The sequence below is a fragment of the Vipera berus genome (genome assembly GCF_964194415.1).
Source record: "Vipera berus genome assembly, chromosome: Z".
NCBI lineage: Eukaryota > Metazoa > Chordata > Lepidosauria > Squamata > Viperidae > Vipera > Vipera berus.
The window spans coordinates 75,330,444-75,346,620 of NC_138205.1; the positions used below are offsets into that span (position 1 = coordinate 75,330,444).

General features: G+C 37.6%; 1 protein-coding gene across 1 annotated transcript in view; it reads right to left on the bottom strand.

The window, feature by feature from the left end:
* ITGA9 (integrin subunit alpha 9) overlaps window positions 1-16,177 on the bottom strand; it is a gene marked incomplete at its 3' end in the record, with an annotated part of 248,178 nt that overhangs the window by 98,286 nt on the left and 133,715 nt on the right. The window contains exon 16 of the mRNA XM_081345406.1: window positions 3,346-3,495. Coding sequence (XP_081201532.1) covers window positions 3,346-3,495 — 150 coding nt within the window. The remainder of the gene's footprint in view (window positions 1-3,345; window positions 3,496-16,177) is intronic.

The following is a 16,177-nucleotide window of genomic DNA, read 5'->3' on the forward strand; positions in this document are numbered from 1 at the left end:
ATCAATTTCCTATGGTATCGAAGATCAGAGAAGGCCCTGTTAATATAACTATATAATCAAGCCTAGATAAAACTATGATATATAATTCTATCTTCTTTGTTAACCATAGTTTAAACTAACCAAGCAAGGACGTAACAAGAAATTACCATTCATTTAAAAGTGAAATCTAATGGCTCTGATCTTTGCTGACAGTATATGCATGTATTCAATATATTATAACCAATGATGAATTTGGAGTATTTTCTTGCCTGGATATCTAGGACAATGACTGGTCAATATCTTTAGTCTATAAAAAGAACAGTAATAGTCAGGGATGGAATTTTTTTATTATTACTATTTTTTTAAGTTTATTTATTTATTTATTTATTTAGATTTATATACCGCCCTTTCCCGAAGGACTCAGGGCGGATTACAGGGCATTTAAATACAAACGTTAAAACAAATTAAAAAGATTAAATAAAACCCTGAGAACAGTAAAAAACCCAATTAAAATTAAAATTAAGTTTTTTTAGCATGCTACTAATTTAAAAGCTACACTAACCTTAGTGAATCAAATGTGATTTTTTTAAGCTCAACAAAAGACTGAAAAGAGTCACACTGTTCTAACAAGCAGCAGAGTGATGCTAACATAAGACCTTTAAAATGCCTATCAAATTTGATGGATTCATTTAATAAGAATTGTTCAGCTATTTTAGAAAAATAAGATTTATAACAGTGCTAATGTCCTCCAAACTTCCATAACTAGCAGCAATGTCAGTGTTAAAAAGCTAAGTGGGGTGAGATGCAATATTGAAAAAAATATTCAAGACAAAAGGCAATTTCTACAGGAAAGAAAGAATAGTAGTCTCTTCTCATCAACTTTTTGAGGAGAGAGAGCTTTCTATTTCCCCAAAAACTTAGGCCATAATTGACTGTAAGACTTCAGACCATTGTTTCTCAGACTTGGCAAACTTAAGTGGGTTGGCTCCCACAAATTTCTAGCCAGAATGAATATCTTAAAAGTAGCCAAGCTTGAGCAACATTGCTTTAGACTAAATGTGCACACCTGAGATTATTAGGGCCAATGCATCTTCCAAATGCTTTGAGGCTTCAAAGGAGGCAAAAAAGTAAGTATTCATGTACATTAAGTTCAGTTTTAATTAACTATATATGTAAATGAAGTTATTTTTTCCTCTAGCTCTCCTGACTATTTTGAGGAACAGGTATCTTGGCCTTTCATTTTACATCCAAGTGTAGCTCTTGAAACAGAAAGGATATTCTCTTCCATGTAACATGGCAATGGTCTTTGGATTAGAGCGTTAGGGCGGTTTTCCTCTCTGAACTGTACAGATTTCCAGGAGCAAACTCCTATTTGCAAATTAGGGGACTGCAGCCAATCCACTTGGAAGCAAAAGATCACTGCTTTCCAGCTGTATAAAGGAACAAACTGCTAATATTTGAAATCTTTTCCTGCTATTCAACATAAAAATAACAGCAGCATAGTTACAACTGTTTAGTTAAGTAAAATAATTGCAGATCTTTCAACTATATGTAGAGATAAAGCTATTAAAAATTAAGCTCTAAACTAATTCCAACCAATTCAGTACTTTTTTTCTCTCCCACACACTGGCCTGGTAAGAACAGCCAGTCCCAAAAGCTAAGATCAATCATATTGTATCATAATACTGGGTGGAATCATTTTTAGATTTCCTGGTATGGAAAACATCCATTCTGTGCCAATTTTGGGTTCACCCTGGCCACTGAATTCCAACACATTAAACCTGGCACATATATGTGGATGAGACTGAATGCATCAGAGATTCCACCCAACCAAAGCAGGGGGGGGTGAGAATGAATATTTCTAATTAGACAAAAGAGGGAGGGGCAGGAGAAAGCCATTTCCCGTAATAAAGGAAAGATTTATATTTGGGACATATTGGGAACAGCAGAGATTCTCTTTGACTGAACAAATCATTTGCTCAGCACAAAATTTAATCATATGATTCTCACTTGCCACAGATGATCTAAAACAGGGGTGGCCTTGCAGTTATTCAACTACATTCGCCATCACTCCCTAGCACTGCTGGCAAGGACAGAGAGGATCTGTAATTTAACAACTTCTGAAAACTGTATGTTGTTCATCTTTTATCTAAAAGATAATGATCTAACACTGTACCTGTCAAACTGATTATTATCTTCCCAAGTTCAACCTGCATTACTACTTTGAATTAAAACCAGACTGATCTGCACCTTAGCCTATCTGCTCTCTGGCCATTTCTTCAGTTATTCTCCCCATCCTATTATAAACCCTATTTCCCCTAGGACCTCTATTTAATGTATGGTAAATTTCATTGCCATAATACCAAAGGAGGCATTGGCTGGGAAATTCTCTATATTATAATTCATGCTGTAGTTAATTGCTTAACTTTTTAGAATAGAAAAATTTGCCATGAGATATTAAATGAGGAAGGACAAGCTGAAAGCACTGAGGAGGCCAGGCTGCAGATCTATATAACGAAGTGCAGGTATATTTCTTTATTAATTTATTAGGGCAAATATCCTATAATAAATAATGAGGGGACAATATTATAATAAATATATGAGCAAGTCCCACTGGAGTTAATGTGGCTTAGTTTTTTAAGACTTGGGGCACTTTCTGATCCAGCAGAATTATCTCTCACTTTGCTCCTATTCCCACTTACTCCATACGCACTCCAAAACCACTCCAGAGTCCCAAAATATTTTCGAAGAGATCCAATATGGGGTGGGGGGAAAAAGAATCTATTACACTAGTGATAGCTCTTTTCTTAATAGAATGATATCAGTGTTCAGCCTATGTCTTGAATTCTGAACTAGCAGTAGTGTAAACAGCAGTTCTGCAACTATGTCACATAAGGTGAAAGCACTGTGGGGAAAAATGCCTGGAGAGACTGTATGAAGCTGTTCATTCCTTACTAAATGCAGAGGGGTAAGAGCCAGTTTAGTGTAGTGATGAAGCTGCTGGCCTAGAAACCGGGAGGCTTTGAGTTCTAGTTCCACCATAGGCACAAAAGTCAACTGGATGATCTTTGGGCAGTCATATTCTCTCAACCCAGCCCACCTCACAAGGTTATTGTTACAGGGAAAATAAGAAAGATATTGTGTATATTTGCCGCCTTGAGTTACTTATAAAATAATAAAGGTGGGATAAAAGCAAATCTATTAAAATAAATAAATAATTCTAATTACTGACTTTTACAGCACGGCCAACTTGACTGTTCATTCAGAAAAGAGAATCACATCTTTTTTTCCATTTGGGAAAAGGACAGTATTGTTTATTTCCAATATTGCTGTTGTTTTTTTTAATAGGACTATCCAGATTCTAACCTGGTTTCTCTGTGACATCTTCTGGCCTTTTTTCCATCGGAGTACAGGCATGAGAGCAGGTAATTCTTTTTCTTCTTTTTCCACAATATGTTTCCCAAGGCTGTATGTAGCTTCAAAGACAATTGGCGATATCACATCTTTGACTCTTCTCTATAAAAAGATTAAATGATCAAAAAGAAGAGTTTAATTCAGAGTAGAGAAGGGGTTTTAGAGCCATAAGCTAGGGCAGGGGTAGGCAACCTTGGCTCTTTTATGACTCATGGACTTCAACTCCCAGAATTCCTGAGCCAGCATGGCTCGGGAATTCTGGGAGTTGAAGTCCACGAGTCATAAAAAAGCCAAGGTTGCCTACCCCTGAGCTAGGGCATTCTATTCTTACATCATTTTCTCTTTCTCATCTGTCATTTTGTGTTTCATTAATTATTCTTTTTTTTACACTCGATTCTAAAAGTATGCTTTCCAATTTCAGGTTAGAAATGGACATTTTCCATCAGTACCTCCAAATAGCTCTCAACAGCTTTTCAAGTTCATCTCCCTTGATAAACAAAACTTATTATTTGCATTTTAGTGGGGGTTCATTATTTTCATAAAAGATTTATTTTCCTAAACAGAACTTTATGAGGAAGAGGGCCAATATACTAAAAGAGATATACTAAAACTATAAGGTGAACCAATGTATGTTAGTCAACTTATAGATTCAGAAAACATAAAGCTATTTCCCCTGACATAGCAATTCTGTGCCAAAATTATGATTTTAAGGACCTTTACATAACATGTATAAGAACCAAGACAACTATCCATCAAATCCACTTCAGCTGTTTACTGAAATCCCACCAATAACTATAACCTCATTATACCATAAGCTAGAAACACCTGAAATTAAAGGTGTGGAGTCCAGGATATCTTCTAAGATACTCCATTTAGTCTCTGTCATTTTCCCTATGATTCTCCATTCCCACACCCAAATCCTGTACAAAAAGGGAAACATATCCCAAGCATGCTAAATTAAATACAGCATTTGGAGAACAGCTGACAAAAGCTACTCTGTTCAGCTCACTGTTGCAATTGTTGCTTGACAGTAAGACAGCTAGAGATATAAACTGTTAAGAGTATGATTGAGATTGTCCTCTGAAATATCCAGCTTCTGTGTCTCCATTGACATTGTAAAAAAAAACAGAGGAAAGAAAAAAAGCAGGCAAATAGAGGCAAATTTAAATCCTACACCACCCAGAAGGAATTTGCTGAACTTTGAGAAGGTATTAAATTTGCTTACATTATGAGGGGGAAAAACAAGAAGCTCTTTGCTTAAAATTTAAAATACATGCATTTTGCTTCCCTAATAAAGGAAACCCCTTCATGGATTACTGCCTCCCCTTCATGGATTACTGCCTTGTCGTGGCGAAGGGGCTTGCGTAATTCAATGAAGCTATGAGCTATGCCGTGCAGGGCCACCCAAGACGGACAGGTCATAGCAGAGAGTTCTGACAAAACGTGATCCACTGGAGAAGGAAATGGCAACCCACTCCAGTATCTTTGCCATGAAAACCCTATGGACAGTACCAAAAGGCAAAACGATATGACGCTGGAAGATGAGCCCCTCAGGTCGGAAGGCGTCCAATATGCTACTGGGGAAGAGCAGAGGGCTAGTACTAGTAGCGCCAGAAAGAATGAAGCGACTGGGCCAAAGCCGAAAGGACGCTCAGCTGTGGATGTGTCTGGTGGTGAAAGGAAAGTCCAATGCTGTAAAGATTTTTTCTCCATAGGAACCTGGAATGTAAGATCCATGAATCAAGGAAAGCTGGACGTGGTCAAACAAGAGATGACAAGACTGAACATTGACATCTTAGGTATCAGCGAACTAAAATGGACAGGAATGGGTGAATTTAATTCAGATGACCATCAGGTATACTACTGTGGGCAAGAATCCTTCAGAAGAAATGGAGTAGCCTTCATAGTCAATAAAAGAGTAGGAAAAGCAATACTGGGATACAATCCTCAAAATGACAGAATGATCTCAGTTCGAATCCAAGGCAAACCATTCAATATCACAGTAGTCCAAGTCTATGCCCCAACCACCAGTGCTGAAGAGGATGAAATTGACCAGTTCTATGAAGCACTACAGCACCTTATAGAACTAACACCAAAAAATGATGTTCTTATCATCATGGGGGATTGGAATGCTAAAGTAGGAAGCCAAAAGATAACTGGAATAACAGGCAAGTTTGGCCTTGGAGTGCAAAATGAAGCAGGGCACAGGCTGATAGAATTCTGTCAAGAGAATGCGATGGTCATAGCAAACACTCTTTTCCAACAACCCAAGAGACGGCTCTACACATGGACATCACCAGATGGTCAACACAGAAATCAGATTGACTATATGCTCTGCAGCCAAAGATGGAGAAGCTCTATACAGTCAGTAAAAACAAGACCAGGAGCTGACTGTGGCTCAGACCATGAGCTTCTCCTTGCAAAGTTTAGGCTTAAACTGAAGAAAGTAGGGAAAAGCACTAGGCCACTCAGGTATGAATTAAATCATATCCCTGTTGAATATACAGTAGAGGTGACAAATAGATTTAAGGAATTAGATCTGATAGACAGAGTGCCTGAAGAACTATGGACAGAGGTTCGCGACATTGTACAAGAGGTAGCAACCAAAACCATCCCAAAGAAAAAGAAATGCAAGAAAGCAAAATGGCTGTCTGAGGAAGCTTTGCAAATAGCTGAGGAAAGGAGGGAAGCGAAAGGCAAGGGAGAAAAAGAAAGATACGCCCAATTGAATGCAGAATTCCAGAGAATAGCTAGAAGAGATAAGAATGCCTTCTTAAATGAACAGTGCAAAGAAATAGAAGAAAACAATAGAATAGGGAGGACCAGAGATCTTTTCAAGAAAATTGGAGAAATGAAGGGAACGTTTAATGCAAAAATGGGCATGATAAAGGACCAAAATGGCAGGGACCTAACAGAGGCAGAAGAGATTAAGAAGAGGTGGCAAAATTACACAGAAGAACTATACAAGAATGAGCTTAACGTCCCTGATAATCACAATGAGGTGGTCACTGACCTCGAGCCAGACATCCTAGAATGTGAAGTGAAGTGGGCCTTAGAAAAACTGAGCAACAACAAAGCTAGTGGAAGTGACAGTATTCCAGCTGAGCTATTCAAAATCTTAAAAGACAATGCAGGAAAAGTGCTACACTCAATTTGCCAGCAAATTTGGAAAACTCAACAGTGGCCACAGGATTGGAAAAGATCAGTTTAAATTCCAATTCCAAAGAAAGGCAGTGCCAAAGAATGTTCAAACTATCGCACCATTGCACTCATTTCTCATGCTAGTAAAGTCATGCTTAAAATCCTACAAGCTAGACTTCAGCAGTATGTGGATCGAGAACTACCAGAAGTACAGGCAGGATTTCGAAGAGGCAGAGGAACTAGAGATCAAATTGCCAACATACGCTGGATCATGGAGAAAGCTAGGGAGTTCCAGAAAAACATCTACTTCTGCTTCATTGACTATGCTAAAGCCTTTGATTGTGTGGATCACAACAAACTGTGGCAAGTTCTTAAAGAGATGGGAGTACCAGACCATCTTATTTGTCTCTTGAGAAACCTATATGCGGGTCAAGAAGCAACAGTGAGAACTGGACACGGAACCACTGATTGGTTCAAAATTGGGAAAGGAGTCCGGCAAGGCTGTATACTGTCGCCCTGCCTATTTAACTTATATGCAGAGCACATCATGAGAAAGGCAGGGCTAGATGAATCAAAAGTTGGAATTAAGATTGCCGGAAGAAATATCAACAACCTAAGATACGCAGATGATACCACTCTAATGGCAGAAAGTGAAGAAGAACTAAAGAGCCTCTTGTTGCAGGTGAAGAAGGAGAGTGCAAAACTTGGGTTGAAACTTAACATTAAGAAAACCAAGATCATGGCATCTGGCCCTCTCAATTCCTGGCAAATAGATGGGGAAGAAATGGAGGTAGTGACAGATTTTATTTTCCTGGGCTCCAAGATCACTGCAGACGGGGACTGTAGCCAAGAAATTAAAAGACGCTTGCTCCTGGGGAGGAAAGCCATGGCAAATCTAGACAGCACACTAAAAAGCAGAGACATCACCCTGTCAACAAAAGTGCGTATAGTCAAGGCTATGGTCTTCCCAGTTGCAATGTATGGCAGTGAAAGTTGGACCATAAGAAAGGCTGAGCGCCAAAGAATTGAGGCCTTTGAACTGTGGTGCTGGAGAAGACTCCTGCGAGTCCCTTGGACTGCAAGGCGATCAAACCGGTCAGTCCTAGAGGAGATCAATCCTGACTGCTCTTTAGAAGGCCAGATTCTGAAGCTAAAACTCAAATACTTTGGCCACCTAATGAGAAGGAAGGACTCACTGGAGAAGAGCCTAATGCTGGGAAAGATCGAGGGCAATAGAAGAAGGGGACGACAGAGAATGAGGTGCCTGGATGGAGTCACTGAAGCAGTAGGCGCGAGCTTAAATGGACTCCAGAAGATGGTAGAGGACAGGAAGGCCTGGAGGAATGTTGTCCATAGGGTCGCGATGGGTCGGACACGACTTCGCAGCTAACAACAACAATAACAATAAAGGAAAGGGGCCAGCACAAAAGATAAGACGACCATATTCCATTTTCTCTCTCACTGTAAATTGAAGCATTGAATAACTGATTATTATATAATACATATTTCAATTACTTTATTAACTAACATGAGTACCACAGAATTGGAGCCAATATGTTTGGGAAGTGCTTTAGGAAAATATTTAGTCTTGAAAAGTTTAGTCTTAAATATTTTGAAAAGGGCTACTAACATCCAGAAGGGGTTATTAGTGTGCTCTGGACTACCCTACCTAACAAAGGTCTAAGGTCTACTAAACCCAAATAGATTTAGTAAGCACAAAATACTGAATTTCGAATGGAAAAGGAAATTTTAAAAAATTGAGAGGAAAAAGAATATAAGCTGGCTTCAGCCAATTATAATTGATAACATCCTGAAAGATAAAAAGGGTTTGATGACATTTTGAGTTGAAACAATTCTGTGTTAAAATTATGGACATGCCACAATATTTCATTAAAGTTTCCCACATACTTGGGAAATATTATATTAATAAAAAAGAGCACTTGGCCAATCATACCTGACCTTTTTAATGCTAATCAGGTTTGGATTTAATTATCACTTTGATAAAAGCCCATCAGGAAGTTATCATGGACAGCAGCAGAATAGATAAGACTTTACCAAAAAAAGTCAAACCATTGCTATATTAAAGAAAATTATACAGATATGTGCAGATATTCACCAGATGTCAGTCTCAACTCAAGTTTTTTATTTTTAAATAATCAACTGCAAGTCCAAAGGACTCAGAAGAAGGATAATAATGTTATATGGTTCATTGACAGCAGGTAAGTCAGAGATCATCATTACTGAAGGATAGATAGTTGTGTCAAAACTTGGGAGAAGACACAGCTCGACCTGTCCTTCTGAATGAATGACCAGAATGAGGCAAGAGCAAATTAGCTATTCATTATGTATAGAGCAAAATCAATTCAGTCCTAAGAAGAGTAGCTGTGGCTTATTTTTTTCTAATCAGAGAGACAAAGAAAATATTTTATATTAATTGAGGAGATGTCTAAGTTTTACACATTTTGCACAGAACAGTATGTTGGCCAAGCTAGTCTTTAAAACGTTTATTCAAATATTCAAATTTGTAAAGGCATCTCTAATTAAAGTGAGTGGAGTGTGGATTTTAAAAACTTACTGCTTACAAGGGCAATAAAAATTAGACAGCATCAAATGTATTCAGTTGAAGAAAAATTGTTCTATATTTCTCCAAAGTTTCTTAATGATTAAATGACTGTGACTTAATAATCCATTAGAACCTTTGTTTAGACCACATAATTCTAAATTAGTGTGAAGATATCTATCATAAATACCAACCATTTGAAGAGTGTACTGATTCACTTCTTTGATGAAAACTGTGACAAACAGAAAGAAGAGAAATTGACTTCCTGTTCCTGTTTTCCAGCGAGTAGTCTGAAGATTCGAAATGCCAAACTCTTCGGCTAGAATTTCTTTTTGTTGGGGATCCTAAGGGGCCAGAACCTACCCTGAAGGGGTGGAATGAAGGAAGGAAATCCCTTCAGGTCTCTCTGAATGGTCCAGGAGAAGCCTCCCAGAAATCAACAGAAGAAAAGGCTGACTAACTGCATGTTCAGCCATAGTTGGAGACAACAGAAGTCATAAGCTTTTAAATTAAGCGGATTTAAAACAGCATGCTTGAATCTGGGTAAGAATATTGATTTTCTACTTATTTTCCTGAAGAAGAAAGTCCCCAAAATAAGAGATCTCCAAAGAAGGAAAGGGGGAGGGGGATTCTGCTCCCTCCTTTTGGTTATTGGAAGCGGCGAAACTTACTCTTTAGAGAGAGAAAAAAAGACTAGGAAGACCTGAAAAATGAGCAAACGCTGACACTTGCTGGTGGTTGAGGATTTTTTTTCTCTGACCCTCAAAGTTTTTAGAAAATGCAGCTGTGTAAACAAAGTGAGAGTAACAAAGCTGAAGCAATGAATACTTCACAAAAGGAAATATATGATAAGCAGCAACAATTTCAAAGGACAATGACTTTAAACTACAAAGAAATGCAGAATAACCATGAGAGCATGAATCAACTTATTTCCAACTTAATTTCACTCCAAGAAATTTCCCAGGAAAATACAGTAGAGATGACTGAACATAATTCTGAGGGTAGAGACTTAAAGATGGAACCGTATAAAATAAAAAAAATATGATTTAATCCAAATGGGAAATATTTCAACACGTCCAAGCAACTTTGAAGATAAGGAAAAGAATGAGAAAAAATTCTTTACAGGGAAACAAATGATGCAGCAAAACATACTGATTAAGAAAGGCAATGGCCAGAGAAAAAAGACTAAAATGGAAATCAAGAAAATAGATGATGGAACTTATCAGAGAGAATACTTAAATAGAAACATTTGTTTGAATATGGCTAAAGAGATGGAAAAACTCTGAAGTATATTACTCATAGAGGGATGATTTTTTCCCTTTTTTCTTAATTAATATGTTTTTTTCTTCTTTCTGTTAAAAAAAGTTGAAATGATTTAAACAAAGCAAATGTTTTAATTATTTAAATGTGATGATAAGAAAAGCATAAAAAATGTGAATGAGAGTTAAAGGATTAGATGATTAGATCTATTGAATGGAATGCTTAAAGTTTAAATAGATTAAATACATTCCTAGCTATGGTCAAAAATAAGAAGAAATTGAGGGAATAAATACATATTAAATTAGGAGGGATACATATTTTAAGTTGTGTGTTATTTTTTGTATCTCAGTGCTCGTCTTTTTTTCTTTTTTCCCTTTTCTTTCTTCTTTTTCTTTTCTTTCTTCTTTTTTGTCTCTCTCCTCTTTTCTTTTCTCTTTCTACTTTTTTACTTATTAAGAAATATAAAATTATGAGAGGGCTTATATGGAAAAAACAGAATCCACCAATGTAAATATAGTCAATTGTTGAAAAAATTGCCACTAGTAAGAATATTTAGAATTTGGGGGGAGAAATAAGCTGAAATAAACACGGTAACAGGATTTATGATAAGGCAACTAAAATGACAAATAGGATTATTGAAACTATATACTTAATTGTTGTTAATTAAAATAATGAGAATTCTCTTAATCTAATGTTTTGCAAAGAAAGATACTTTGGGGAAAGGGGAAATCAAATGAAATTAACATATGGAATATAGATCATAGAAATTAATTGTTAAGGATTGTCCTATAAATGTTACCCAGACAACATACTGTTTACAAATTACTGAATGATTTATGTTATGTTAAAAAATTCTAATAAAATATATATACAAAAAAAAGAAAGCAGAGAAATCACATTTGTGGATATTTCTTCCAGAGAAATATTTTTTCTTCCAGTCTCTTGTCATTAATTAAGCCTTTTCCCAGCCAATTTTATTGCATCACATAGTTTGCTCCTTTAACTTATCTCTTTATAGAGTACAAACAACTTTCTAGAGAACATATGGACTTAGTCATGCAATATGCAAGTAGTTCTCCTATCTCCCCAAACAATAAAAACTATATACCGGTAGCTTATTTATCAGGCAAGATCACTGTTTTCAAGACTGATCTTTTTGTAGTGGTTTATGTGTTGGAAGTTCAGAGGAACTTCCAATCTCCCAGTTCTTTGTTCAAATGTCAAGAACATATCATAAACAATTATCAAAGCCTACAAGCTTCAGCATATTATAATTTCCCTGAGTTAAATGTTCTATTCACAACTCAAACTTAAGAAAGTAAACAGAGTCTATTATTCTTTCATCAGACATTTGCCACATATTCCTTGTTCCTTTCATACTACTAGATTAGAACTGTCCATCAAGTTAGAAGCAGAACAACATAAAATGATATTTTTGAGTTCCAATCTTTGCAGGTAGACCAGGTAGAGATGAAAGAAAAGTATGGTACACACTTTACAGCCTGACATTAGTTATCTATCAGAGTGCTGTTTCAATTCTAAGGCCAGATCTGAACTCTGTTAACAAGCGTTCCAGACAATGATCCAAGATAATTTTAGAAGCTGTATAAATAGACTTCACTCCATTCCCATAAATAAGTAAACAATGGATTAATTAAAATAGATTGATTAAAGCTACCAAACAAAAAAAGCATAGTCTATCATGGCTTTATATTGTTATGGTTCACTGTCCCCCAATCAATTTTAAGGCAATGTCCAACACTTCAAAGATCTGAAATGAACTACCTCTGAACTACCCTACAGCTTGATCATTTGCTTGCTACTATTGGTGACTATCATCATGTGTGCTCAAAGTCTGTGAAGTCTGTTACTAATCTAAACGAAAACTAGAACCAGATAAGCATTTCTCATTCCCTTTGTATGTATCCAGTGGCTCCCATATGTCATCCTATGCCAGATGTTTGTGTGTATGATAAATGAACTTCACACAGCAGAGGTTCCTTGAATAGTTTCGCTAACTAAATGCACAAGCACATCATCAGTGTAACTGTTTGAGTTAACAGTACAAAATTTGTTATCATTTAGATTTATACAGTCATAATTTACTAAGTGAATTCTTATCTCAGAGTAGAAAGAGCTTGAATTTGTCAACTGTACTGTCTCCCCCACTTAACTGTTCTTTTTGACCTGCAATTAAAGGGGGAAAGAGAGGCACCGAATTCTAAATTACTAAGCAATGCTAGAGGTCAAAGCTAGCAATTACTAATACCAGAACAATTAAGAGCAGAAAGGCAACCAGAATTCCAGAGTTAACAGAAGAAATGCAAGACTTAAACAAAATAAACAAGTGGAATTAATCTCAATCTGCTTTACAGATATAGAACCAAAAGAAAAGACACTTAAGGTCTACAAGTTGTTCATCCATTTGTATTATTTGGCACATCACTCTATATCTTAGTATTGTTTGTTTGGTTTAGATTGTCCTGTGGAGTTTAAACCTTAATCCTAATGGGCAATAAACCATGTCTTAGTGTGTTATACAAATTACTGAAATGATACATACTTAACAGGCCATAACTAAATAAATTACGAGTTAACATAAGGTATGATTTCAGTTACTGTGTATTTATATAGTTCTACTGATTGTCTTATGTGTAACTCTGGTGGATATCTGGCTTTCTGTCCAGATCCAACATCCCATCTTTGAAGGATTTGATTGTTCGGTAATGTTGGCTTCATTCAATATCACTTTTGCTCACTTTAAGCAATTCCCTACATATTTTGGGGCCAAGGAAATTATGGCTGATCAGACAATGATTGTGGATTAACAGAATTGATAGCTCCCTTCTTTATTCCCCTTCATTTGTCCCACATTCCCACCATAGCCTACTTTCCCTCTTTTGAATATTTTCTCATAATATGCCACGGTCATTTCAAAGTGAGATGGGCAGCAAAGAAATTTAATAATAATAAACATAAATATATACTGAATCCTTCTGCCTCCCACTTTAATCTTCTCCAGCATAGCCCCTTTCTAGCCATTATTACCATCCAATGCTCAGTTTGCATTTTCTTTTTTTCCCTTCTTTCTTCCCCTTATTATCTCCTGTCTGACCCTTTCTCCTTCATACACACAATGCAAACTCTCTACAAAATGTCGATACATTATGAATAATGATACTTTATTTTAATAGCAGTGATATATAATTTTCTTTGCGGTTATAAATGATTTTTTTTAGAAATAGTTAGGTTTCATTCACTAACTGATAAGCTAAGCAAAATTTAGCAATAGATATAGAAAACTAACTGCATTGGATACCTAAGGACCGTCCTTTTAGCTCATAACAAACAGCCATAAATTTTCCCTTTACGATGCAATATTTGTTTCAAATTGATCTCACACAGAAAATATTCATTAAGATGTCAATTACTTTTGGGAATTGTATTCTCCTACATTTGAGCCCATTTGACTCTCACCCATAATATTTTAAAGGTAAGAGAGAAAATGATTGCTACAGAAAGATGACCATAAAATTAAATGCTAGAAAAATTTTATAATTTATTTTCTATTTCATGACACATTTTCCCTTACTTTGAAGTGTTTGCAAAATACAAAAAAAGAAAAAAATCTGGGATTTCAAGTCTAGAGTCACAGCCAACTGGATAAATGGCACAGACAAGAGATATTTCTATATAACTGTGTTGTGCTTTCCAATTTAATGGATTATGGAATGAGAATTCTAAATGCATAGAGGTTTACTATGCATCAAGAAGGCAAAAACATAGTCACTGATTTCATGTTATATGCCTTTGCCTGTCCTTGTGAATGATGCAGTTACACTCTGAGCGTGCTCCACTGACATTACCCTTTAGCAGCAATATCAACGTTGGCAATCTATGCAGCAATATGTTTTAGCAGATGTTGTCACTGTGAATGGCCAGCACAAGCACAAACAAAATGACAACGCTGTTATTCTAAGAAAAAGCCATTCAAAAGCTTGTAGATTTAAATAATGCCAAGCTACATTGTTTATCATGGCTTCTTCAAAAAAATAAAAAAATCCCTATTTATGGGTAGGGGTTTATTTTTTTTAAAAAAGAAATCAAACTATTGTTTATAAACAGAAAAAGCCCTCTTAAAGTAAACCCATTGTAAAGTAAATCCGCATATATACTGCAACTTATTTTTTCTCATTTCCTGATTAGAAGGGGCGTTGTTTTACCTGAACGCCTTTTTTCAGCATGATGATGGAGAATCCACGAATGAGTTAACTCTGTCTTCCTGCCCAATTAGACTAAGTCAGTCAAACTTGCCACGCCTCTCCTAGGCCAGGACACCTCTCAGTCACGACGACGGCGAAGCAAATGATGACAGTCCGACGTGTTGGCTCCCATACCCCTGACACAGGACCTGACGGGCACTAAGGAGTGGATGTGGATTCTCCATCATCATGCTGAGAAAAGGCGTTCAGGTAAGACAATGCCCCTTCTCCAGCATGATAGATGGAGAATCCACGAATGGGACATACCAAAGCTGCCCTGTCCCTATGGGAGGGAATCAGTCTGGACCTGTGTCCCACCTTGTGGCACCACCTGTTGCAGCACTCTCTGGCCAAATGAGGCGTCTGCGGAGGCAAACCTATCCAGTTTATAATGCATCACGAAAGGGGAAGGCAAGGACCATGTCACCGCCCTACAAAGGTCCTCAATGGATGCCTGTGTCGCCCAAGCCACAGAAGTTGCAACACTAAGAGCAGGGTGAGGAGTGATACACCTGGGAACTGACAGGGAATGAGATTGGCACACCCCTGCAATACAAGCCCTGATCCACCTGCCTATAGTGGAGGCAGAAACCTTCCACCCCATAGTAAAGGGTTGAAAGGAAACAAAGAGGGCTTCCAACTTGCGAAAAGACACTGTCTGCTTAATATAGTGGTGCAAAGCCCTGCAGACGTCCAGATTGTGCCATTGCCGTTCCAAGGCAAGAGATGGATGAGGACAAAAATCTGGCAAAATGACTTCCTGCGCTCTATGAAACAAGGTAATTGACTTTAGGAATAAAGGAGGGATCCAATCGAAAGACCACCCTGTCAGCATGAAAAACGCATAAGCCCTGTCTGATAGAGAGAGCTGCCAATTCAGAAATGCGTCTAGCCAAATGTGACGGCTATCAAGAAGGCCACCTTAATTGTGAAGAACCGCAGAATACAGGTCCTGATGGGATCAAATGGAGGAGAGGTGAGGGTCTGCAAGACCTGTGTCAAATCCCAAGAGGGATACCAGTGAACCACTGGAGGTTTGGTGTTGGTCGCTCCTTTGAGAAATGAGCGTACTATAGGATGTTGAGCCAATGCCTCTGAATTGCCCCAAGTAAATACGGTGGAGAGCTGCTACTTGTCAGTGGATGGTATTGGGCGCCAAGCCCTTGTTAAGCCCCTCCAATAAATAGTCCAAGATCCTCGGGATAGTAATAGCCAAAAGATCTAACTGGTTCTTATCACACCAACTACAGAAACTCTTTCAAGTGGAGTCATAGATCCTGTTTGTTGTAGGCCATCTGGAGGCCTGAATCATTGTAATTACCTCCAATGAATAAGACTCATGTGTCAGGAGCTGCCGTTCAAATCCCAGGCGGTCAACTGGAGCCACTGGGGTTCTGGATGATGTAAAGCTCCCTGAGTGGAACACCATCTGGAGGAATCCTCCACAGGGGATTGACAGACTCACGAGGTCGGCAAACCACGGTCGTCTTGGCAGTGTAGTGCAACAAGTATCACCTTTGCCCGCTCTTGCAGTAACTTGTGGATGACTGCCAGGATCACA